Source organism: Rhinopithecus bieti, unplaced genomic scaffold (genome assembly GCF_001698545.2).
Source record: "Rhinopithecus bieti isolate Rb0 unplaced genomic scaffold, ASM169854v2 scaffold_5341, whole genome shotgun sequence".
In the NCBI taxonomy this organism is placed as follows: Eukaryota; Metazoa; Chordata; class Mammalia; order Primates; family Cercopithecidae; genus Rhinopithecus; species Rhinopithecus bieti.
This window is the reverse complement of record NW_016804835.1, coordinates 1627057-1653943: the sequence shown is the minus strand read 5'-3', so window position 1 is coordinate 1653943 and position 26887 is coordinate 1627057. Positions and strand designations below refer to the sequence as shown.

The 26887-nt window shown below is 39.9% G+C and overlaps 1 protein-coding gene across 1 annotated transcript in view; it reads left to right on the top strand.

Annotated features, from left to right (window-relative positions):
- Nucleotides 1–26887, top strand: part of SPAST (spastin) — an 85749-nt gene that overhangs the window by 53401 nt on the left and 5461 nt on the right. The window contains 10 exon segments of the mRNA XM_017870643.1: nucleotides 5082–5156; nucleotides 6517–6588; nucleotides 14801–14828; nucleotides 14831–14870; nucleotides 15109–15205; nucleotides 15350–15429; nucleotides 20403–20445; nucleotides 21824–21903; nucleotides 23459–23529; nucleotides 25689–25729. Of these exon segments, the coding sequence (XP_017726132.1) occupies nucleotides 5082–5156; nucleotides 6517–6588; nucleotides 14801–14828; nucleotides 14831–14870; nucleotides 15109–15205; nucleotides 15350–15429; nucleotides 20403–20445; nucleotides 21824–21903; nucleotides 23459–23529; nucleotides 25689–25729 (627 nt within the window).

Genomic DNA, 26887 nt, shown 5'->3' with positions numbered 1-26887 from the left:
GAGCCACCGTACCCAGCCCTATTCTTATTTCATAGATGCGATGTCTTCTTTTCTGTCTCTGAGAGCTTTTGTGAAGTTTTCTTTTGTTTACTTTATTATCTGTTTCTTCCAGATTCGTCCTCTTTTCTTTTTGCCTTAAGCTCTTTCATATTGGAAGCTTCTCTCAAATGTCTGGTTATTCTGATTGTCCACTTATATTACGTGGAACAATAAAAAAGTTGATTAGGACTCTGTGCTGTAAGCAAATTGTTGATAGTGAGAGCCCATTAATCACAGGATGATCAAGCAGCAAGCCTGCTGTTTATTTAGTTTTCTCCAAATGGCTATATCTGTCAGTCTTTTTTTTCTGGGGTTATTTGGCTTCTCTAGAAAAGAATTTTCTGGTCTCTTGTTTGGAGAATACAAGCTTGACTATTGGTGTCCCAGAAAATGGGTGGGAGGAGAGGACTTTGTTTTCTGTTAGGTTGAGCCATGTGAAATTACTAGGTTTTGTGTTGTTTTTTGTTTCGTTTTGAGACAGAGTCCCACTCTGTTGCCCAGGCTGGAGTACCTTGACATGATCTTGACTCACTGCAACCTCTGCCTCCCAGGTTCAAGCAATTCTCATGCCTCAGCCTCCCAAGTAGCTGAGATTGTAGGCATGCGCCACCACCCCTGGCTAATTTTTGTAATTTTAGTAGAGACAGGGTTTTGCTATGTTGACCAGTCTGATCTTGAACTCCTGACCTCAGGTGATCCACCTGCCTTGGCCTCCCAAAGTGCTGGGATTACAGGTATGAGCCACCGCACCCGGCCTGAAATTACTGTTTTATAGGTCAAAACAGTTAAGGGATAGGCATGGTGGCTCACACCTATAATCCCAGCACTTTCAGAGGCCAAGACAGGAAGATTACTTGAGCTCAGGAGTTCGAGACCAGCCTGGGCAATGTAGTGAGACCCCATCTATATATATATATATTTTTAAATGGATGAATATCTTTGTTTGCAGATAACGTGTTTGCATATGTAGAAAATTCCAAAGAACTGACAAAAAGAGCTCCTAGAACTAATAAGTGATTATGACAAGGTATAGAATACAAAATTAATATACAAAGTCAGTTGCTTTTTTATATACAAGCAGTGAACAACTGGAATTTTTTTTTTTTTTGAGACGGAGTCTCACTCTGTTGCCCAGGCTGGAGTGCAGTGGTGTGATAGCAGCTTACTGCAAGCTCCGCCTCCCGGGTTCGCGCCATTCTCCTGCCTCAGCCTCCGGAGCAGCTGGGACTACAGGCGTCCGCTACCATGCCCGGCTAATTTTTTGTATTTTCTTAGTAGATAGAGATGGGGTTTCGCCGTGTTAGCCAGGATGGTCTCGATCTCCTGACCTCGTGATCCACCCACTTCAGCCTCCCAAAGTGCTGAGATTACAGGCGTGAGCCACCGCACCCAGCTACAACTGGAATTTGAAATTAAAACACAATACCATTCATATTAACACTAATAAAATGAAATACGTGTAATTCTAACAAAGTTTGTTGTAGAAGGTCTATATGAGAAGAATTATAGCACTCATAAAAGAAATCAAAGATCTAAGTAAATTGAGAGATATTCCATGTAAATAGACAGGGAGACTAAATGCGATGTCAGTTCTTCCCAAGTACATATATTGATTCAGTGCAGTCCCAATAAAAATCCAGCCAGTTATTTTGTGGATACTGACAAACTAAAGTTTATATGAAAAGGCAAAAGACCTAGAACAGCCAACAGTATTGAAGAAGAAAAAGGTCAGAGTACTGAAAGTACCCAATTTCAAGACTTACTGTAAAGCTGCATTAATCAAGTCAGCATGTCATTGGCAAAAGAATAGACAAATAGATCAGTAGAACTGGACAGAGAGCCTAGAAATCAACCCACACAGATGAAGTCAACTGATCTTTGGCAAAGGGACAAAGACAATTCAGTGGAGTAAAGATAGCCTTTTCAACAAATGGTATAGGACAACTGGACATCCACATGCAAAAAAGTTGATTTAGACACAGACCTGACAACTTTCACAAAAATAAACTTAAATGGATCACAGACTTAAATGTAACTTGCGAACTGAACTTCTAGAGGATAACATAGGAGAAAAATCTAGGATAACATATGAGAAAAATTTTTTGGTTTGACAGTGACTTCGTAGGTACAATACCAAAACGTGATCCTTGAAAAAAAAGTCAGTATGTTGAACTTTGTTTAAATTTAAAACTTCTGCTCTGTGTAAGACGCTGTTAGGAGAATGAAAAGACACACAGCAGAGTGGGAGACTTTACAAAATTCATTACCTGATGAAGGACCAGTATCCAAAATATACAAAGAACTTTTAAAACTCAACAATAAGAAAATACACAGCCCAGTTGATAAATGGGCAAAATATCTGAACAGACACCCACAAAGGAAGATAGATGACGACAAGCATATGAATATCTGCTCAACATCATGTCATTAGGGAAATTGCACATTAAAACAACAAGACACCCTGCCACCCCTATTAGAATGGCTAAAATCTAAAACACTGACAACACCAAATTCTGGCAGGGATGTGGAGCAGCGGAAATTTTAATTCATTGCTGATGGAAATCTAAAATGGTAGAACCATTTTGGAAGATAGTTGGACAGTTTTTTACAAAACCAAAGACAGTTTGATGGTTTCTTACAACACTCTTACCATATGGTTCAGCAGTCTTACACCTTAGTATAAGTTTAAAATGTACATCCAATCAAAAACCTGCACATGAATATTTCTAGCAGCATTATTCATAGTTGCCAAAACTTGGAAGCAGCCAAGGCATCCATAAGAAGGTGAATGGATAAACAGACTGTGGAACATCATGTAATGGAGTAGTATTCAGCAATAAAAAGAAATGATATATCAAGCCACAGAAATATATGGAGGAACCATAAATGCATATTGTTAAATGAAAGACGCCAATCTGAAGAGGCTAAATTACAGGATTCTGACTATATAATGTTTTGGAAAAGGAAAAACTATGGAAACAATAAGTAGATCATTGGTTGCCAGGGAAGGCAAGGAGAGACAAATAGGTGGAGCACAGTGGATTTTTAAGGCAGTGAAACTGTTCTTTATGATAATCCAATGGTGGATACATGTCATTATACCTTTGTCAAAACCCACAGAATGTAAAACATAAGACTGACCCCTAATGTAAACTGTGGACTTCATTTAATAATAATACATGAATATTTTTTCATTAGTTCTAACAAATGTACTACACTAATACAAGATATTCAGAGTAGGGGAAATTGGAAAGGAATGAGAGGTTATATGGGAACTCCGTACTTTCTGCTCAATTTTCTATAAACCTAAAATCACTAAAAAAAAAGTTTATTTTATTTTATTTTTTTAAATTTTTTGAGATGGAGTTTCACTCTTGTTGCCCAGGCTGGAGTGCGATGGCACGATCTCAGCTCACTGAAACCTCTGCCTCACCGGTTCAAGCGATTCTCAAGCCTCAGCCTCTCGAGTAGCTGGGATTACAGGCCTGTGCCACCACGCCCAGCTAATTTTGCATTTTTAGTAGAGACAGCATTTCTCCATGTTGGTCAGACTGGTCTTGAACTCCTGATCTAAGGGGATCCACCCGCCTCGGCCTCCCAAAGTGCTGGGATTACAGGCGTGAGCCACCGCACCCAGCAGAAGTGTTTTTTTTTGGATATTAGCCATTTCATATGATTCAACTTAAAAGTACATATACCTTCACTATTATTAGTAAGTGTAGGTGAGATGTTTTCAGTCTGGGGCTCCACCCTTGACTCCTGCCATGCCTAGTGTCCCTGAATCTGGAGACTCTGACTTATTTCTTTAGGGAATGAAACTCCTGCCTCCTGCTTTGGTGGGGGTTGGTACCTGCTTGACTGCCTTTAGCGGGGAGTTTTTTCTTCCCCTTTCCGTCAGTTCCTTTTTTTGTTTTTTTTCCTTTTTTTTCTTTTTTTTTTTTTTTGAGATGCAGTCTCGCTCTGTCACCCAGGCTGGAGTGCAGTGGCGCGATCTTGGCTCAATACGAGCTCCGCCTCCCGAGTTCACGCCATTCTCCTGCCTCAGCCTCCCGAGTAGCTTTAACCACAGGTGCCTGCCACCGTACCCAGCTAATTTGTTTGTATTTTTAGTAGAGACGGGGTGTCACCTTGTTAGCCAGGATGGTCTTGATCTCCTGACCTCGTGATCCACCCATCTTGGCCTCCCAAAGTGCTGGGATTACAGGCGTGAGCCATTTCCTGTTTTTGACTGCCTGCCTTATTACTGCTTGCTGTGGTGCCTGATACATCCAGTTCCTGAACCTTCCCGGGATTTTTGTTCACGTCAGCGTGCTTCTTGTATCTAGGTATCCCTTCACAAGTAGGCATATAGGTTTTAAGCTCTGCTAAATGGTTTACCACACTTTATCAGTTCTCCATTTTGTGGGAATTCATTGTGTTAATCTCCTTTTCTGTTTTTGTTTGGAAGATTCATATCTTTTTTATTCATTTAGTATTATTTGGGGGGATTTCTAAGTAGAGAAACATGCCTGTGTTCAATTTCTCTTGTTTAAGCAATCTGTTTTCATTTTTACCACCGAGGAGTTGGTTTTATTTCATTTTGTTTTACTTTTTTTTGAGACAGGGTCTCACTTTGTCAGCCAGGCTGGAGTACAGTGGCATGATCAAAGCTCACTGCACCCTTGGCCTCCCAAGCTCAAGTGATCCTCCCACCTCCGTCTCCTGAATAGCTGGGAGGACAGGCGATCAATCCAGCACACCCAGCTAATTTTTTTTTTTTTTTGTAGAAGCAGAGTTTCCCTATGTCGCCCAGGTTGGTCTTGAACTCTTGGGCTCATGTAATCCTCCCATCTTGCCCCCCTAAAGTGCTGGGATTACAGGTGTGAGCCACCACACCAAGCTGTTTTTAATTATTACACTAATTTATGATTATGTGTTTCCTTTAAAGCTGTGGCAGCTCTGTTTGGGAGGATGCTACTGAAAAAAGGATGCTTTTTAGATGACAAAGAGTACTTAAAGTGTCTCTAGAATCATAGTTGTAAACTGAAGTATGTATTTTTAAGTTGTTCACAGGTCTTAGAGCTCCTGCCAGAGGACTGTTACTCTTTGGTCCACCTGGGAATGGGAAGACAATGCTGGTAAGAGTTCTCTTCAAATCTGAGTTTTCTGTTGAGATATTTGGGATAATATGAAAAAAATAAACTTAATCTTGTCCCTGATCCTATTATTTATGACTTGCTTTTTGCTATTATACACTTGGGGTTTTTTTGTTTGTTTGTTTTGTTTTTTTTGAGTGATCTTGGCTCACTGCAACCTCTGCCTCCTGGGTTCAAGTGATTTTCCTGCCTCAGCCTCCCGAGTGGCTGGGATTACAGGCACACGCCACCACACCTGTCTAAGTTTTGTATTTTTGGCAGAGACGGGATTTCGCCATGTTGGCCAGGCTGGTCTCGAACTCCTGGCCTCAAGCAGTCCTCCCACCTGGGCCTCCCAAAGTGATGGGATTACAGGGGTGAGCCATTGCCTGTGGCTGATACGCATTTAAGTTTTTCAGCTACTTTTCAATGTAGAAGTAGATGGAGAACCATGTATGTTATCTTCAGTAGTGTGATTGTCATTTTTTGTAAATTAAATAAAATTTTTACTTTGGAAGAGCTTACCTTACTATATTGAGTATCTTTCTAACCCCTGATACTTGCTTCTACTATCATAACAACTTTATTTAAATAATCAGTATTTTATAGCTTTTTTTTTTTTTTTTTAAGTATTCTTTTGCCAGAAGTTTTTGTCAGGCTCTAGATACCTCTTTCCTCTGCATAGCCCTCCTGGGTGGAAAAAACAAACAGGGAAAGAGTAACTTTTCCTTAGATGTTTGTCTTTCTCAAAGCAGTTATCTTTGTATATCTAAGAAGAGAGGAGAATAACACTCTTTTTTTTTAAAATCTCTCTCTACTCATTCTCTGTCAGGAGGAGAATAGAAAGAAGCACAGCTCTTCCTGTAACCCGTCCATATTACTGAGAAAGGAACACATTGATTGCCATGTATTGGGGATTGTATTATACCTTACAGTTTTATTTTTATTTTATATTAATTTTTTTTTAGACAAGAGTCTTGCTGTAAATCACCCAAGCTGGAGTGCAGTGATGTGATTTTGGCTCACTACCATCTCTTCCTCCTGGGTTCAAGCAATTCTGCTATGTCAGCCACCCGAGTAGCTGGGATTACAGGCGTGCGCCACCACACCTGACTAATATTTGTATTTTTATTAGAGATGGGGTTTCACCATGTTGGCCAGGCTGGTCTCAAACTCTTGGCCTCAAGTGATGCGCCTGCCTCGGCCTCCCAAAGTGCTGGGATTACGGGCATGAGCCACTACACCCGGCCTCATAGCTTACAGTTTTAGAGAATCTTTTCTAGTACTTAAATCAGTAAATATGGTTATCTTTTAAATGTAATATATTGAACTAATTTCATATTTGCTCTTGTGATTTTTAAAGGCTAAAGCAGTAGCTGCAGAATCGAATGCAACCTTCTTTAATATAAGTGCTGCAAGTTTAACTTCAAAATATGTGAGTGCTCTGTTTCCAATATTGTCATATTTTAAGTTACTGTCTAAATGTTACTGTTATAGACAGTAATAATATTTCATGAAAATATATTTCTAGGAGTTTTGTATCTATTATTTATATATGATGAATATCAATCTTCAGAGTAGAAAGTTATGTACATTTGTGTTGTCAAATACTGTATTAGTTTACTGGGGCCTTGTAATAAAATACCATAAACTGGCTAGCTTAAACATCAGCCATTTATTGTCTCACAGTTGTGGAAGGTAGAAGTCCAAGATCAGTCAAAATGTTGCCAGGGTTGCTTCCTCCTGAGGGCTATGAGGGAAAGTGTATGTTGCGTGCCTCCCTTCTAGTTTCTGGTGGCTTTCTGGCAATCTTTTGCATTCCTTGGCTTGTAGATGCATCCCTCTCATCTCTCTTTATCTTCATGTGGCATTCTCCCTGTATTTGTCTCTGTGTCCAAATTTCCTCTGTGGATTAGGGCCCACCCTAATGATCTCAGTTTAAGTTTGTCATCAGCAACAATTCTATGTCCAAATAAGGTCACATTCATAGGTACTAGGGATAGGACTTCAACATGTTTTTGGAGAACACAGTTCAACCCATTAACAAATACTGTCACTTTCCACTTAAGCTTCAAGTAAAGTGGATTTTATCTCAAGGAGCCACCAGATATGAACACAGATCTGATGGCATAAACTGAGTATTTCTGGCCTTCTGATTCTGATCTAAAATATGACACAAGATTTTTCCTGTTTTAATTTTTTAATTTTTTTTTTTTTTTTTTTTAATTGAGACGGAGTCTTGCTCTGTCACGGCTGGAGGCGTGGCCCCGGGATCTCAGCTCCACTGCAAGGCTCGCCTCCGGGTTCCACGCCATGTCCTCCTGCCTCCAAGCCTCCCGAGTTAGCTGGGACCCTACAGGGCGGCCCCGCCCAATCTCGCCCGGCTAGTTTTTTTGTATTTTTAGTAGAAGACGGGGTTTACCGTGGTTAGCCAGGGATGGGTCCTTGATCTCCTGACCTCGTGATCCCGCCGTCTCGGCTCCTAAAAAAGTGCTGGGATTTACAGGGCTTGGAGCCACCGCGCCCGGGCCAATTTTTTTTTTTTTTTTAATAGAGACAGGGTCTCGCTATGTTGCCAGGCTACTTTCGAATTCCTGGGCTTAAGCAATCCTCCTGCCTCGGACTCCCAAAGTGCTGGAATTACACATGTGAGCCACCACACCTGGCCAGTAGATTTTCCCTGTTTTGTTTTGATTGTTTATAATTTAGTTTTCTTTTTCCATTCACCCTCCGCTGACCCTATAGTATTATTCAAACAAGTGCTCAGTCTAGTTTTGGAGTAGGGCAAGCATAATTACAGTGCTTAAAAAGAGTAATTTGTCTGGTGTGCAGAACTAGTGTGTAAATATAACTGGTGCACTGCAAAACTATGAAGTAGTTTCTGTCAAACCTTACACTGCTTTGTCTTTCTCCGTCTCTCCCTTTCTCTTGGTTGCCCCCTCCTCCTCCCAGTGATACCTTAGTCTCTATTTGCCTTTATCAAAACCTTTATGATTGGCCGGGCACAGTGGCCCATGCCTGTAATCCTAGCATTTTGGGAGGCCGAGGCAGGAAGATCACCTGAACCCAGAAGTTTGCGACCAGCCTGGGCAACATGGTGAAACCCCATCTCTACAAAAAATAAAAAGTTTAGCCAGGCATAGTGGCATGCACCTGTAGTCCCGCTACTTGGGAAGCTGAGGTGAGAGGATCTCTTGAGCCTGAGAGTTTGAGGCTGCAGTGAACTGTGATCATGCCACTGCACTCCAGCCTGAGTGACAGTGTGAGACCCTGTCTCAAAGAAACAAAACAAGGGGGGCATGGTGGCTCACTCCTGTAATCCCAGTACTTTGGGAGACTGAGGCAGGAGGATTGCTTGAGGCCAGGAGTTCGATACCACCCTGGGCAACATAGTGAGACCCCCATCTCTACAAAAAATAAAAAATTTAGCTGGACATGCTAGTGAATACCTGTGGTCCCAGCGACTCAGGAGGCTGAGGTGGGAGGATCCCTTGAGTCGAGGAAGTTGAGGCTGCAGTGAGCCACGATCATGCCAATGCATTCCAACCTGGGTGTCAGAGCAAGACCACGTCTCAAAAACAAAACAAAACGAACTTTTATGGTTGGAAGTGTTTTGGCAAAAATACTTAAACTGAAATGTGAATCTCTGATGAAAGAACGTGTTACCTGTAAAAGTTTGAAGTGTTGGCATTTGTTGCACCAAAATCCAAAGGTGAGGCCAGGCGCAGTGGCTCACGCCTGTAATACCAGCACTTTGGGAGGCCGAGGTGGGCAGGTACCTGAGGTCAGGAGTTCTAAACCAGCCCAGCCAGCATTGCGAAACCCCATCTCTACTAAAAATACAAAAATTAGCCAGGCTTGGTGGCACGCGCCTGTAATCCCAGCTATTCGGGAGGCTGAGACACGAGAATCACTTGAACCCAGGAGGCGGAGGTTGCAGTGAGCCGAGATGGCACCACTGCACTCCAGCCTGGGCAACTGAGTGAGACTCTGTCTCAAAAAAAAAAAAAAAAAAAAAATCCAGAGGTGAATCCAAAGGTCATCACTACATGATATCCAGATAGCCTCTTTCCATGAGAGTCTCAAAGGATAACTTTGCTATCTATAGTTTTGCAGAGAAAGAAACTTGATTTTATCAGCACACCAAGAGCAGATCTATGTCTTCGGAACAGACATGAGATCAGAATTGTCTAGCCGCTATGAACAGCATGCTCTCTGTACCTTTAGACATGTATGGGAAACTTATTTGTAAGGTTGTATAATGAGCTGTGAGTTAAAGGCAAACTTGACATGTTGACCATAGTTGTTATGGCATTGGACTAAAGTAGCCTCCCTCCATCACTATGACAGAAATAGCCTTGGTGTTAGACCCATTGTTTTTGAAGTCTGTTTGCTAAGACTCACTCTTCTTTAGACAGTTCTTCAAATATTGTTACGCTTTTTCCTGTTGTGGGATTCCTCTTCATGGAGTTTCCTTTCTCAGGAACACTATCTTTTCCCGGTTAATTTGTACTTATTCTTCAGATACCAGTGGAAATGTTACAACCTTCCCTGACCCTCCAAACTATTCCCCCTTATTATTCTCCTAGCACCACTTGCACCTCATTTGTCATACTCATTGGAGTTGAAATTCGTATTCATTGATAGGATTATTTTAATTGTATCTGATATCACTGTCACCTCCACTAGAAGATGGTCTCCATGCAGGCAGAGACTATCACCACGTGGTCTTCACTTCCATTTTCAGCTGGCAGTGAGTAGGTACAAATAAGTATTTGTGGAATAATCATATGAGGTATAGATACTATTCTCATACCTCTATTTTATTAAGTAGGGAATTACAGAGTTCAGTGATCTGCTCAGGATCTCATAACCAGGAAGTGGGAAACTAGGATTTGAGCTCCAGTAAGTGTGGTCTTTCATTAAAAATATTACAGCAACCATTCTTTCCTTTTTTTTTGTTTTGAGATGGAGTCTTGCTCGTCGCCAGGCTGGAGTTCAGTGGCATGATCTTGGCTCACTGCAGCCTCCGCCTCCTGGGTTCAAGTAATTTCCCCTGCCTTAGCCTGCCGAGTAGCTGGGACTACAGCCACCACACCTGGCTAATTTTTGTATTTTAGTAGAGATGGGGTTTCACCATGTCGGCCAGGATGGTCTCGATCTCCTGACCTCGTGATCCACCCGCATGTACCTCTCAAAGTGCTGGATTATAGGCATAAGCCACCACACCTGGCCTACAGCAACCATTCTCTTTTATCCATACTTGTTTCAAGAGTACTCTGTTTCATCTTCATGTTTCCGGAAACAACACAGCATTTATGATCTTAACCCCCAATTCTGATACTGCCTGAATATCTTGAAGCAAGTTTACTTTTAAGAAAGTTGAGGCTGGGTGTAGTGGCTCATGCCTGTAATCCCAGCACTTTGGGAGGCCAAGGCGGGTGGATCACTTGAGCTCAGGAGTTCAAGACCAGGCTGGGCAACATGGTGAAACCCTGTCTCTACCAGAAATACAAGAAATTAGTCAGGCATGGTGGTGTGTACCTGTGGTCCCAGCTACTTGGGAGACTGAAGTGGGAGGATTTCTTGAGCTTGGGAGGTAGAGTTTGCTGTGAGCCGAAAGATCATGCCACTGCACTCCAGCCTGGGTGACAGAGTGAGATCCCATCTCAAAAAAAAAAAAAAAAAAGTAAAGAAAAAGAAAATTGAAATGTCTAGTCTATCATTTTGGCAGTTCTAGCTAATAGTTTTTTCCTTATGTCTAACTGAAATCTGCTTTTTCTAATTTTTACATACTTGATTTAACAAAACTCCAGTTTTTTTTAAAATGAGGCAGCCTTTCAAATATATAGGAACTTAACGTTATATCTGCTTCCACGCAGCCCCCAGAATAGTTATTATTTTAGTTGTCTTTCTGTGGTGTCATGCCAGTTTGTCAGTATGCCTAGATAAGAACCGAATATTTTACCTCAGATGTGACCTGACTTCGAAGACTTAAAAAAGAAGCATTGTGCCAGGCGCAGTGGCTCATACCTGTAATCCCAGCACTTCGGGAGGCTGAGGTGGGCGGGTCACCTGAGGTCAGGAGTTTGAGACCAGCCTTATCAACATGGAGAAACTCCATCTCTACTAAAAACACAAAAGATGAGCCAGGCATTGTGGCACATGCCTGTAATCCCAGCTACTTGGGAGGCTGAGGCAGGAGAATCGCTTGAACCCAGGAGGCGGGGGTTGCAGTGAGCTGAGATCGCGCCATTCTACTCCAGCCTGGGAAACAAGAGCGAAACTCCGTCTCAAAAAAAAAAAAAGCATTGTCTAATGTTATATAGATGTTCTGTCTCATGATATATCGTGAGAAAGCTTTTGGGAGGAACTGCATCATAGTCATGGACAACATTTGTGTTATTAAAATATCTAGATCATTTTCCACAAAAAATCAGTTACATATGTATCTTAACATGTATTGTTGTTTAACCTTATTTATTGAATAACTTACATGTAGAAAAGTATTTATAGCATAAGTATACAGCTCAGTGGATTACCACAAAGCAAATATACTTTCAAAATCACCACCCAGGTCAAGAAATAAATTGTTACCTGTGGCCCTGAAATCCCTCCAGGCACTCCACCATCTTTATCCACTCCTCTCAAAACCACTAGACTGCTAACATCATAGACAAAGCTAACATGCCTTTGAGCTTTATATAAATCTAATGATGTAGGATTTTGTGTATATGTGTATTTGGCTTCTTTCATCAGCATTATATTTATGAGATTTATCTGGATTGTTGCAAGTAGTTGTAGTTGTGCTTTTTTACACAAATAGATTTAGTTTTATGTTTTCTTATATGTTCAAACTGTCAATTAATCTGCTTATCTATTATTAAAAGCAAAAGAACATTCACATAGTTCTTGCCAGTTTACAGTGTTTTTCCACACAGTCTTCAAAATGTAAAGTTTGGTCTTCAGTGCATCAGTATGCTGCTAGATTTAAAAACTAGGAAAAAAAAATCAGAGAAGTTAATAATATTAACTGTCACCTCCACTAGAAGATGGTCTCCATGTGGGCAGTAATATTTCTGTTGTATTATCTCTGCTAAGTAAAATATTTTGTAAGTTTCTTTAAATGTTTTAATAAACCATAGTACTTAAAATGTTCTCAATTTTCTAAAGTAGTTAAAAGTAACTATAAAATGGCACCTGTTTTCCTGATCACATTTTACTTCCTATGTGAAATTTTACAAGCCATTATTCGATTTATTTATTTATTTACTTACTTTTTGAGACAGGGTCTTGTTCTGTCGCCCAGGCTGGAGTACAGTGGCATGACCATGGCTCGCTGCAGCCTCAACCTCCTGGGCTCAAGAGATCCTCCCACCTTAGCATCCCAAGTAGCTGGGACTACAGGCACGTGCCACCATGGCCAGCTAATTTTTAAAAATTTTGGAGGCCCAGATGCGGTGGCTCACACCTGTAATCCCAGCACTTTGGAGGCCGAGGTGGGCGAATCACAAGGTCGGGAGTTCGAGACCATCCTGGCTAACATGGTTAAACCCTGTCTCTAATAAAAGTACAAAAAATTAGCAGGGTGTGGTGGCAGGCGCCTGTAATCCCAGTTACTCAGGAGGCTGAGGCAGGAGAGTTGCTTGAACCTGGGAAGCAGAGATTGCAGTGAGCCGAGACTCCTTCTCAAAAAAAAAAATTTTTTTTTGGGCGACAAGGTGTCACTGTGTTGCCAGGGCTGGTCTCAAACTTGTGGGCTCAAATGATCCTCCCATTTCGGCCTCCCAAAGTGCTAGGATTACAGGCATGAGTCACTGTGCCTGGTCTTCAAGTTGGTATTAAAGCATGTTTACCCACATTATGCACATGGTATAATGGAAAGTATTGTCGTGGAAGTTAGGAGATAGGGATTCTAGGCTAGCTTTTTCGTTTTTTGAGACAAGGTCTCACTTTTACGCCACAGGCCAAAGTGCAGTGGTGCAATCTCGGCTCACTACAACCTCCACGTCTCGGGTTCAAGCAATTCTTCCACTTCAGCTTCCGGAGTAGCTGGGATTTCAGGCATGCACCACCACGCCCAGCTAATTTTTGTATTTTTAGTAGACACAGGGTTTCACCATGTTGGCCAGGCTGGTCTCGAACTCCTGACCTCAGGTGATCACCCACCTTGGCCTCCCAAAGTGCTGGGATTACAGGCATGAGTCACTGTGCCTGGCCTCTAGCATAACTTTTATATCCTGAACTGGCCTTAAGAAAGTATCACTTTAGGCCTGTTTCATCTGTAAAATGTTAATGTCGTAAGAGATGATATTTTGAGATTTCTTTCAGCTCTGAGAATTTTTATTTTTATTTTTTTTATGTGAGATAGTCTTGCTTTGTCGCCCAGGCTGTAGTGCAGTGGTGCGTTCTCGGCTGGCTGCAAACTCTGCCTCCCAGGTGCACGCCATTCTCCTGCCTCAGCCTCCCGAGTAACTGGGACTACAGGCGCCCGCCACCTCGCCCGGCTGATTTTTTGTATTTTTAGTAGAGACGGGGTTTCATCGTGTTAGCCAGGATGGTCTCGATCTCCTGACCTTGTGATCTGCCCGCATCGGCCTCCCAAAGTGCTAAGATTACAGGTGTGAGCCACCACGCCCAGCCTAGAATATTTGTTTGGATTATTCTAAATCTGGTGACATTTCTTTTGTTTTTAGTTAAATCTTCAATAAAAATAATAAATGCCACCTAGAGGACAGAAAAATTTTTACAGTAGATTATCACAGACCTCATGACTCTTTCATTACTTTGGTGCATATAATGGCCTTTGTATGGTGTCAGCACATGGGAGTGTCTTAAGGGGTGTTCACTGACCTTCTGGACTATCTGGAAATACTTCGATATTTACTGGCTGGGCGCCGTGGCTCATGCCTGTAATTCCAGCACTTTGGGAGGCCAAGTTTAGGTGGGTCACTTGAGGTCAGGCATTCGAGATCAGCCTGGCCAATATGGTAAAACCCCATCTCTACTAAAAATACAAAAATTAGCCAGACATGGTGGTGGGCACCTGTAATCCCAGCTACCTGAGATGCTGAGGGATGAGAATCACTTGAACCCAGGAGGCAAAAGTTACAGTGAACCAAGATTGCACCACTGCACTCCATACTGGGCTATAGAGCAAAACTCTGTCTCAAAAAAAAAAAGAAAGAAATGTTGATATTTATGTGTGAATGACTTTTCACGATGTTCTTAATAGAGAAAGTTTTGTTTAGGAGAGCACATTCCAGCTAACTTACTTCTGTAAATATACTCTGTAATCTAGGGATTAAAGAATATGTACAGTGTCTTTTTTCTCTTCCCTCGTCTTCCCTTTTTCTCACTAGTTATATCCTTGACCGAATAGCTATTTCATTTTCAAGTCTTAAGAATGCAGGGTGAAGCAAAACAGATGAATTTTTAAAGCACTTACCAGGCTGTATGAAATCACAGTCTATTGTCTAAAATTGTAAGGAATGGTTCAGTAATACTGTCCCCTTTCTCAAACCAAATCTTTGGTTGTTTTAAGGAAGGGAAATTAAATTCCTGTGTGCTAGATTTTCAACATAAAATTTAAAATACTGGAATAATGTTGCATTTTATGTGTATAACAATATAACGCCTTGTTTTAGGTGGGAGAAGGAGAGAAATTGGTGAGGGCTCTTTTGCTGTGGCTCGAGAACTTCAGCCTTCTATAATTTTATAGGTAAGAACATATTTTCCAACTAAGTTAGTTGACTATTTGTGAAATTTCCCTCTCCAAATAGGAAAGATATGATTGGAAACATTATTCAAAAGGAAGAAGTTTTAAAGAAGGGCAAGCTTAAAGACTGTCTAATGAATTTAATAGGACCCACTATATTATTAAGTAGTAAACTAGATTAATCACAGATGACTCACACAGCTTGGTCTTTAATTAAAGTCTCATACTTGTATTTCCTCTAGATGAAGTTGATAGCCTTTTGTGTGAAAGAAGAGAAGGGGAGCATGATGCTAGTAGACGCCTAAAAACTGAATTTCTAATAGAATTTGATGGTGTAAGTGTTAATTATGATATTTTTAATGTGGCAGCATTTTCGTATATATATTTTCCTATTGAATGGCCAATATTAAAATTACAAATATCTTTATATTTGTTACTACTTTTCTAAATGAACTGAAAAAAGATTTTTTGCTTGTAGGTACAGTCTGCTGGAGATGACAGAGTACTTGTAATGGGTGCAACTAATAGGCCACAAGAGCTTGACGAGGCTGTTCGCAGGTAGGGAGATTTATATGGAAATACATGCATTTATTACAGACAGTATTTACTCATGTATCCATCTTACATATTATTTCCTTACTCTCAGTTTTAAGACTAACTTCAGTATTTTCCTCCAGTACTATCCTCTAGCCTCTTGTTACCAACTACATAAGGATTTTGAGGTCAACTGCTTGATATCAGGAGAATTAGTCTAGTAAAGGTTTAGTTATGGTTTTAGGTAAATTGGTCAGTTCTTCTGGGTTGCATTAAATTATCTTTACACTTCAAAATTGATTCTAACCCTCTTTTATTGGGCTTCATGAGATGATCAAAGCAGGATTCATGGAAAATGTGTTTTCTGTTCTTGTGTGTTTAAGCCAGTTTATTCCCTTCGTACTGGAAGGATGGTTTGGCTCAGCATAAAATTCTTGGGCATCCTTTCCCAAGGAATTTACAGTATTGCCCCATTATTTCTAGGATTGGCTGTAGTAGTGTAAAAGTCTGAATCCAAATTGATTTTTTCAAATTTGTAAATTAACTTGATTTTTTCTCTCTTTACTGGATGGATTACGTGGTTATATTGCACCCAGGTAGTAAGCATAGTGTACAGTAGGTAGTTTTTCAACTCACACTTCACTCCTTTCTTCCCCCATGTAGTAGTCCACAGTGTGTATTGTTCCCATGTTTATGTCCATGTGTACTCAATTTTTAGCTCCCACTTACGAGAACATGAGCTATTTGGTTTACTGTTCCTGCGTTAATTAGCTTAGTATTAAGGCCTCCAGCTCCATCCATGTTGCTGCAAAGGACATTATTTAATTCTTTTCTATGGCTGCATAGTATTTCATGGTGTGTATGTACCACATTTTCTTTATCCAGTCCACCATTGATGGACACTTAGATTGAGTCTATGTCTGCTGTTGTGAATAGTGCAGCAATAAACATGAAATGCATGTTTTTCTGGTATAATGATCTATTTTCCTTTGAGTATATACCCAGTAATGGGATTGCAGGGTCAAAGGTAGATCTGTTTTATGTTTTTTGAGAAACCTTCAAACTGCTTTCTACAATGACTGAACTGTACATTCCCACCAACAGTACATATGCTCCACAGTCTTACCAACATCTGTTATTTTTTTACTTTTTCCCTCAATCTCTAGACAATATGGGATGTTTTTTGCCATTTTATTAATAGCCATTCTGACTGGTGTGAGATATCTCATTGTGGTTTTGATTTGCATTTTTCTGATGGTTAGTGATGATGAGCATTTTTTCATGTTTGTTGTCCCCTCAGATGTCTTTTGAGAAGTGTCTGTTCATTTCCGTTTTACCCATTTTTTAACAGAGTTGTCTGTTTTTAGCTTGTTCAGTTGTTTGAATTCCTTATAGATTCTGGATATCAGACCATTGTTGGATGCAATTCTGTAGGTTGTCTGTTTACTCTGTTGATGGTTCTTTTTGCTGTGCAGAAGCTCTTTAGTTTAATTAGGTCCCACTTGTCAATTTTATTTTGTTGCAATTGCATTTGGGGACTTAACCAGTTTTATTCTAGCATTTTATACTTTGAGATCTTACATTTAAATCTTCAGTCCACCTTGAGTTAATTTTTGTATATGGTGAAAAGTAAGGGTCCAGTTTCATTTTTCTACATATGGCTAGCCAGTAATCCCCACGCCATTTATTGAGTAGGGAGTCCTTTCCCCATTGCTTGTTTTTGTCAGCCTTATCAAAGATCAGATGGTTACAGGTGTGTGGCTTTATTTCTCAATTTTCTATCCTGTTCCTTTGGCCTGTGTGTCTTATACCAGAATTATGCTGTTTGGGCTGCTGTATAGTTTAGTTTAAAGTCAGGTAATGTGATACTTACAGCTTTGTTCTTTGTGCTTAGGATTTGTCTATTTGGACTTGTGGTTCCATATGAATTGTAGAATAATTTTTTCTAATTTTGTGAAGAATAACATTGATAGTTTGATACAAATAGCATTGAATCTGTAAATTGCTTTGGGCAGTATGGTCTTTTTACGACCAGAGAAATCAGGCAAGAGAAGGAAACAAAAGGCATCCAAATAGGAAAAGAACTCGTCATTCTCTCTTCACTGGCAATATGATTCTATACTTTGAAAACCCTAAAAATTCCATCAAAAGGCTACTAGAACTGATAAATGATTTTACCCCAAGGTTCAGGATACAAAATCAGTGTACAAAAAGTTAGTACCGTTTCTATACGGTAATAATGTCCAGGCTAAGAATCAAATCAAGAACACAATCCCATTTACAATAGCCACAAAGAAAATGAAATACTGGCCGGACATGGTGGCTCACGCCTGTAATCCCAGCACTTTGGGAGGCTGAGGCAGGTGAATCTCCTGAGCTCAGGAGTTCAAGACCAGCCTGACCAACATGGTGAAACCCTGTCTAAAAATACAAAAAATTAGCCAGGCATGGTGGTGGGTGCCTGTAATCCCAGCTACTCAGGAGGCTGAGGCAGGAGAATTGCTTGAACCCAGGAGGCACAGGTTGCAGTGAGCCGAGATCATGCCACTGCACTGCAGCCTGGGTGCGACAGAGCAAGAATCCGTCTCCAAAATTAAAAAAATAATAATTAAAAAAAAAAGAAAATGAGCTGGGCGTGGTGGCTCAAGCCTGTAATCCCAGCACTTTGGGACGCCGAGACGGGCGGATCATGAGGTCAGGAGATCCAGACCATCCTGGCTAACACGGTGAAACCCCGTCTCTACTAAAAAAATACGAAAAAACTAGCCGGGCATGGTGGCGGGCACCTGTAGTCCCAGCTACTCGGGAGGCTGAGGCAGGAGAATGGTGTAAACCCAGGAGGCGGAGCTTGCAGTGAGCTGAGATCCAGGCACTGCACTCCAGCCTGGGCAACAGAGCGAGACTCTGTCTCAAAAAAAAAGAAAATGAAATACCTAGGAATACAGCTGATGACGGAGGTGAAAGAACTTATACAAGGAGAACTGTAAAGCACTGCTAAAATAAATCAGAGGTGACACAAATAAATGGAAAAACACTCCACGCTCATGGATTGGAAGAATCAATATCGTTAAAATGGGAAATTTATTTTAAATGATATCTTAATTTTTTCCCCTAGTTCATTTTTCTGTTTTCTTTTGCACATAAATTATGTGTTATGTTGCATCCTTTTGTTTTCCCTATCTGTAATTTTCTTCTTAATCCTTTTAAACTCTTAAGTCTTTTTGCAATTTTCTTGTTAATCCTTTTAAACTCTTAGGTCTTTTTGTTTTGTTCTGTTTTCCCAAGCCTGTTGCCTTTATTTCTTACTGGGTTAGTATCTAATCTCCTTCCTGCTGTATCTTTTCTAACTCTTCTTTCCTTTGTGGTTTTTTATTCATTACTTTCCTGACCTCTGTTATTCTACTTTTCATCTTCTGTTTTATTTCTTTGAGCATCTATATGTTATTTCCATAAGCTCTTACATTTCACTGGGCTCTTGTTTTACAGAAAACAATTTTTTGGGGAGGGCGGATCACTTGAGGCCAGGAGTTCGAGACCAGCCTGGCCAACATAGCACAACAGTGTCTCTGCTAAAAATACAAAACATTAGCTGGGTGTGGTCACACACACCTGTAATCCCAGCTACTCAGGAGGCTAAGAATCGCTTGAACCCAGGAGGCAGAGGTTACAGTGAGCCCAGACTGTGGCACTGTACTCCAGCCTGGGGGACAGAGCAAGGCTCTGTCTCAAAAAAAAAAAAAAAATAAGAAAACGGTTCTTTGGTCGGGCGTCATGGTGGGTCACACCTGGAATCCCAGCACTTTGGGAGGCCAGATCACTTGAGGCCAGGAATTCCAGACCAGCCTCGCCAACATGGCAAAACTCCATATCTATAAAAAAAACTTGAGGATAAAAAAATTAAAATTTTTTTAAAATTAAATTATTTCATGGAAAGATAATTGGTCATAATTTTAATTTGCTCTATGGCATAATCTTCTCATGCATGTTCTTCATTTTATCTAGTTTATGTTTGTTGTGTTTTGTTTGCTCTTTTGGGGCAGGTTTTTTTTTTTTTTAATGAACTCTGTCCTGGTTTTCCTTTTGCTTATTATTTTCTTTGAATAAAAGAGTTTTCTTGGAAAACCTAGTTTTGGAAGGATATTGTAGGGGAAGGGATAGGTATCTTGAGTAGTCCATGTATACTCTAAACTAACATGCAGCCTCCCTCACTTACAGTGAAGCCCTACCTAATAATGAAGTATATGTGTGTGTAAATAAGAGATAGGGTTGATTTATTATTCTACTAAAAAAAATTGGTCACCGCAAGACATTGTCTTCCCACCAGACTGTTAGATGCCTTCTTATAAAGATAATTCGTCTTAGAGTTTCTTTGTTCAGTCTCACCTTCCTTGCCATTCCTATGCTATCAGTTAGGGTTTACATGGTCTGCAGAGCCAGGCCTGTATGCTTGTTTAAATGTGGAGGGATTGGCTTTATTATAACCCTTTAGGGTGTGCTATCTCTTTTGGGGAGGAAAACTGTATTCTGACAGTCATGTCCATGATCTTCAGCAGCAGATCCTTTGTGTGTCTTCCTTTGTCAGTGTAATTTTCACTGCCCTAGGCAGTTCACCTTTATGTAATATTATGTTCCATAAATATTACCTAGTTTGTTGATGAAGTGTATGTTTCTGTTTCTATTATCCTTGCTGATTTTAGTTTTTTTTCAGATTCAAGAAGATAGGAGATCTACTTATGTCAGATATTTTGTTTGTTTTAAAGCATTACTGCTATTAAAAACATACACATACATAAATGATTAATTCTAACAATACCGAATTAAGGATTTTTAAACATTAACTAGAGTTTTAAAAGAGTAACAAAATATTTTACATTGATAACTACCAGAATGCATTCCAGTGCCTTGAATATTATATTTTAAAAGCTTTTCCTGTCATTTGCTGCTTCAGCTTTAAATTAAAAATTATATTTCTAAAAGTGCTGGATTTTTTTTTTTAGGCGTTTCATCAAACGGGTATATGTGTCTTTACCAAATGAGGAGGTATGTATCTGTGTTTGAATTTTTTTGTTTTAAAGCAGAAACAAGAACTGCCATCTTGACAATATTAAGTCTTCCAATCCATGGTACAGCTACTTTGGAAAACAGTTTAGTGGTTTCTTAAAAAGATATACATAAGCTTACTGTCAGACCCAGCAATTTCACTCCTAAGAATTTACCCAAGAGAAACAAAAATGTATGTCCACACAAAGACTTGTACAAGAATTTTTATAGCAGCAGTATCAATAATAGCCAGCACTACAAATGATCTAAAATGTTCATTTTGGTGAATAAACAAATGTGGTATATGTTATGGATACTATATAATGGATACTATTATCCATTATACATGCTGCATACTCATATTAAGTTTTATGAATGAAACTCCAAAACATTATAAATGAAAGAAGCAAGATGATATATGTCACATATCATATGATTCTGTTTATATGCAGAAAAGGCAAATTTAGTTATTTATTTATTTATTTATTTGAGACAGAGTCTTGCTCTGTTGTTCAGGCTGGAGTGCAGTGGGGTGATCTTGGCTCACTGAAGCCTTCACCTCCCGGGTTCAAGTGATTCTCCTGCCTCAGCCTCCTGAGTAGCTGGGACTACAGGCATGTGCCTGGCTAATTTTTTGTATTTTTAGTAGAGATGGGTTTCACTGTGTTAGCTAGGATGGTCTTGATCTCCTGACCTTGTGATCTGCCTGCCTCAGCCTCCCAAAGTGCTGGGATTACAGGTGTGAGTCACCGCACCCAGCCAGAAAGTGCAAATTTCTAGAAACATAAAGCAGATCAGTGGGTTGTCAGGGTAAGAGTTGGGAATGAGGATTAACTGCAAACAGGTATGAGTGAACTAAAAAGTTCTAAAACTGGATTGTGGTGATGATTACACAATTATATAAATGTATTAAAAGTCATTGAATTATACACTTAAAATGGGTGAAATTCATAGTAGATGAATTCATACCTCTGTAAAACTGTTTTTTTTTTTGCAGCAGAATATTTATTGCTATGTTTTTATCCAGGTGTGGTGGCTCACGCCCATAATCCCAGCACTTTGGGAGGTTGAGGTGGGAGGATCACTTGAGCCAGGAATTCAAGACCAGCCTGGGTGACATAGGGAGACCCTGTCTCTACAAATACTTTTTTAGAAATTAACCAGGCATGGTGGCACGTGCCTTTGGTCCCACTTACTCGGGAGGCTGAGATGGGAGGATTGCTCGAACCCAGGATATCAAGGCTATAGTGAGCTATGATTGTGCCCTGCACTGCAGCCTGGGTAACAGAACAAGACCCTGTCTCAAAATAAAAAAAGAAAAGAGTCATTAATTTTGATATTAAATTAGACTGAATTATCATTTTTTAATATTTTGCAGACAAGACTACTTTTGTTTAAAAATCTGTTATGTAAACAAGGAAGTCCATTGACCCAAAAAGAACTAGCACAACTTGCTAGGTGAGTAATTTGGATTTGGTTTATCTTACAGCTTTTATTTATTTTTTTGTAAATACTTCTTTTTTTAGTTATTTAAAGTAATCTTAAGTATGAAATGAGTAATTCATTTACAGAAGACTTTTTGTCTCATCCTCTACCTCCTTTGCCTTTTTCTTAGGTCTTATTCTTATATATATGTGGAATCTAAATTTCACTTACTGTGTCCTCTGCAAGACATGACCTAAATATCTAATGATGATAGTATATTCTTTTTATAAATTTATTTCAACCTGTAAGTGGTATTAAAGTAATTTAAACATTTACACCCTGGGCAACATGGTGAAACCCCATCTCTATAAAAAATAAAATGAGTTAGAAATGATGGTACACACCTGTAGTCCCAGCTACTTGGGAGGTTGAGGTGGGAGGATCGCTTCAGCCCAGGCGGTGGAGGTTGAGTGACAGAGTGAGACCCTGTTCAAAAAAAAACTTCTGACATTTCATATTGCTCACACTCACACGGATATTTTTATATAAACTTGTTCTTTGCATTATGCTGAATAGTTTTCAGCTATTTCAATAATTTTAATTATTTGATAATTTTAATAATTTTAATTTCAGCTATTTGAATAATCTTAAACTTTATGAACAGTGTGAAGTAGAAACTGAGTATAGGAGATGCACTCATGAATTTTATTCCCTGAAAAATGTCATAAAGTAATTTAAAGTATTCAACGAGTATGTGAGTATTGAATGATTTTAACAAGAGCTCTGAGTTCCCAGATACCTATAACCAAAGAACAAATTACTTGGAAATACCTTCTACTCCAGACCTTTCTGTCTATCCCCATATTTAAAGAAATGTACATTGATTGTCCCTTACCCCATCAAGAGAGTGCTCTTTGCCAAGATAAACACTAATTAGAGAAGTAATTGTGTTTATGTGTCAGTTGGCCACCAGTAGTTTGCAGATGTTACCTTTCCAGGTGACATGTTTACAATTTAATGAAGCCTCTGGAGATAGTATGCCTTAATCTATAGGAATGGTTCTAATGATTAAAATTTGAGGCATTACAGGGAAACAGCAGTATACTATTTTGTTTATTTTCAGCATATGGGCCTTTCTGTTCCCTTAAAATCAAACCTCCTAACTATGGGTTTGCTGACAAAGGGAAACTAGTTTTTACCCTCTTATTATATGGAGATTTAAATCTGCAGAGATGAACATAATTTGCTGTTTGGCCAGGTGAGGTGGCTCACGCCTGTAATCCCAGTACTTGGGGAGGCTGTGGCGGGTGGATCACCTGAGGTCAGGAGTTCGAGACCAGCCTGACCAACATGGTGAAACGCCATCTATACTAAATACAAAAAAAAAATTAGCCAGGTGTGGTGGTGCATGCCTATAATCCCAGCTACCTGGGAGGTTGAGGCAGGAGAATCACTTGAACCCAGGAGGTGGAGGTTGCAGTGAGCCAAGATCATGTCATTGCACTCCAGCCTGGGCAACAAGAGCAAAACTCGGTCTCAAAAAAAAAGCAAGGGAAATAATTTGCTGTTTCTTCCTTCCCTTCCTCAGAATGACTGATGGATACTCAGGAAGTGACCTAACAGCTTTGGCAAAAGATGCAGCACTGGGTCCTATTCGAGGTAGGTATACAAGAGCTTGAAACATTTAGAACTATTTATTATACCACCTTAGAAGTTTAAGAAGTCCAAAAAAATCTACCAAGAGTTTTTTTTTCTTTTGGAGACAGGGTCTCACTCTGTTGCCCAGGCGGTAGTGCAGTGATACAATCATGGTTCACTGCAGCCTCGAACCCCCCAGGCTCAGGTGATTCTCCCACCCAGCCTTCCCAGTAGCTGGGACTACAGGCAGGCACCATCATGCCTAGATCATTATTATTATTATTTTTTTCTTTGTAGAGACATGGTTTCACTTGCCCAAGCTGGTCTTGAACTCCTGGGCTCAAGTGAGCAGCCTGCCTTGGCCTCCCAAAGTGCTGGGATTACAGGCGTGAGCCACCATGCCCTGCCTTAAAATTAAAACCATTCTTAGCTCACAGATCATTCAAAAACAGTCTGTGAGCTAGTGGACTATGACCCCTGTTCTAGGCAAGAGGTTTCACTTCTTGATAGTAAGTAAGCAGCAGAAGACTCAAAAAGAAAACTTTAAACAAAAAAGAATAATGTAAGGTAAATGTTCTTACCTGTTTTCTGGCTCTTTTCAATATTGTCACATCATTTGAAATTAATGTGTCTAAAAGAAATTATATAAGAGAAGTTTATGTCTTGAGGAATTACAGCAAAATATTTATTGCTATGTTTTTATTCAACTTACTTGGTTGATGAAATACCACGACTGATTCTTTTTAGGTTAGGTTAGGATAAACTCACATAGATATTTGCAGCTACATTTCCACAGCCAGCATGGGTAGTGAATGGTTGATGCTCTCAGATTATTAGCTGTGATGATAAAATAATCATAATAGCGCCATCCCTTTTCTCTCATTCAAGAAGTACAATTGAATGTAGTTGTATGAGAAAGATGTTATAGTGTCCACTGTAATTTGCATTAAAAGCCTATATTATACAAAACCTTTTGTTTTACTGGTTAAAATTACCAGTAACACCTCCCGTAGTGAAATAGGGTACTGATTAAGAACTGCTACTTTGCAAAATAAAAAATGTAGCCTTGAGAGTATTTTGAAACTCTGGATAAACAAATTTTCTTGCTGCCGGAGCTCAAATCTTGTTCAGATAGTGGATTCAGAAACAGTAGCTAATGCATAAATCAGTTGTATTTTCTTAGAACATTTTGGCTATTCTAAGGTAGACAAAATTTAGGTTTACAAAAGATTCGCATCCATTAAAGTACAGAAAATGGCCAAGTGCAGTGGCTCACGCCTATAATCCCAGCACTTTGGGAGGCCAAGGTGGGAGGATTGCATGGGCCTAATAGTTTGAGACTAGACTGGGCAACATAGGGAGATCCTGTCTCTACAAAAAAATATAGTAAGTTAACCGGGCCTGTTGGCATGTGCCTGTAATCCCAGCTACTCGGGAGGCTGAAGTAGGAGGATCACTTGAGCCTGGAAGGTCCAGGCAGCAGTGAATCATGGTCATGCCGCTGCACTCCAGCCTGGGTGGGTAGCAGAGTGAGGTGTTGTCTTAAACAGTAAATAAAGAGTCCAGGCACGGTGGCTCACGCCTGTAATCCCAGCACTTTGGGAGGCCAAGATGGGTGGATCATGAGGTCAGGAGTTCGAGATCAGGCTTGGCCAATATGGTGAAACCGCATCTCTACTGAAAGTACAAAAATTAACCAGGTGTGGTTGCGCATACCTGTAATCCCAGCTACTCGGGAGGCTGAGGCAGGAGAATCTCTTGAACTTGGGAGGCGAGGTTGCATTAAGCCGAGCACAGCAGCCTGGGCAACAAGGCAAGACTCTGTCTCAAAAAAAAAAAGAAAATAAAAGTACATAAAGTACAGAGTAAAAACAAAAAAGACTAATGCATTTTGTAAAGAACAAGTTGCATTCTTTTAAGTTCCCTTTCAAATTTGTAAACTACTGTTTTTGGCAATATGCAAGAAATTGAACACTTTCCAGTTATTCCTAAGAAGGAATATTCTCTTCTAAGCATTTATAAATTGTATGTGCTCTCAAAGTTAACATGTGTCTCTTTCTTTTAATATAATGATTTGTACTGAATAGATACATTTAGATCATTGTACTTGGTTTTGCCCTTCAACAACTTAAACTGCAAAATGTATATATTTTTAAGTGCCTGACTTTTATATTTTACAGAACTAAAACCAGAACAGGTGAAGAATATATCTGCCAGTGAGGTATAGTATTTTACAATATTTTCTTTGTTTTGGTCCTCTGTATTGTAGGACATATACATATGAGTGTGTGGGTGTGTATTTCTTTTTTTTTTTTTTGAGACTGTCTGGCATAGTGTTGGCTCACTGCAGCCTCCACCTCCTGGATTCAAGTGATTCTCCTGCCTCAGCCTCCCAAGTAGCTACAGGCATGTACCACCAAGCCCATCTAATTTTTGTGTTTTTAGTAGAGAGGGCGTTTCACCATGTTGGCCAGTCTGGTCTCAAACTCCTGACCTCAAGTGATCCAACCAACTCGGCCTCCCAAAGTGCTAGGATTACAGGCTTGAGCCACTGCATCTGGCTGTTTTTGTTTTCTGGTTTTTTTTTTTGAGACACAGTGTCTTGCTCTGTTCCCAGGCTGGAGTGCAGTGGTGCAATCATGGCTGACTGTAGCCATGATTTTTTTTTAATGGATTTTTCTAGTTGATTAGAAGCTAGAAAAAATGAACTTTGCTTCATTTCAAAATATGGAAACCTATGAAATAGTCTCAGTCAAATTTTTTTTTGGTAGTGGACAAACATATATACATAGTCATTAAGTCATTTTCTATCAAATCATATTATGTAAATACCAAACAGAAGAAAATTATGGGACAGGTGTGGTGGCTCATGCCTGTAATCCTACCACTTTGGGAGGCCGAGGTGGGCAGATCACTTGAGGTCAGGAGTTCAAGACCAGCCTGGCCAACATGGCAAAACCCTGTCTCTATCAAAAATAGAAAAAAATTAGCTGGGCATGGTGTCACGTGCCTATGGTCCTGGCTACTTGGGAGGCTGAGGCAGGAGAATCACTTGAACTTGGGAGGCAGAGGTTGCAGTGAGCCAAGATTGCACCATTGCACTCTAGCCTGGGCGACAGAGTGAGACCTTGTCTCAAAAAAAAAAAAAGAAAAAAAAAATTATATGAAGCTTGTGGGGTTTTATACATTATAAAAATAACTATAACTATAGGTTAATCCTTTAATAATGTTCTATTTTGTTTTTCAATCTTTTTTTTTTTTTAATTTTTTTTTTTGAGAAGGACTCTTGCTCTGTCGCCCAGGCTGGAGTACAGTGGCACGATCTTGGCTCACTGCAGCCTCCACCTCCCAGGTTCAAGCGATTCTCCTGCCTCAGCCG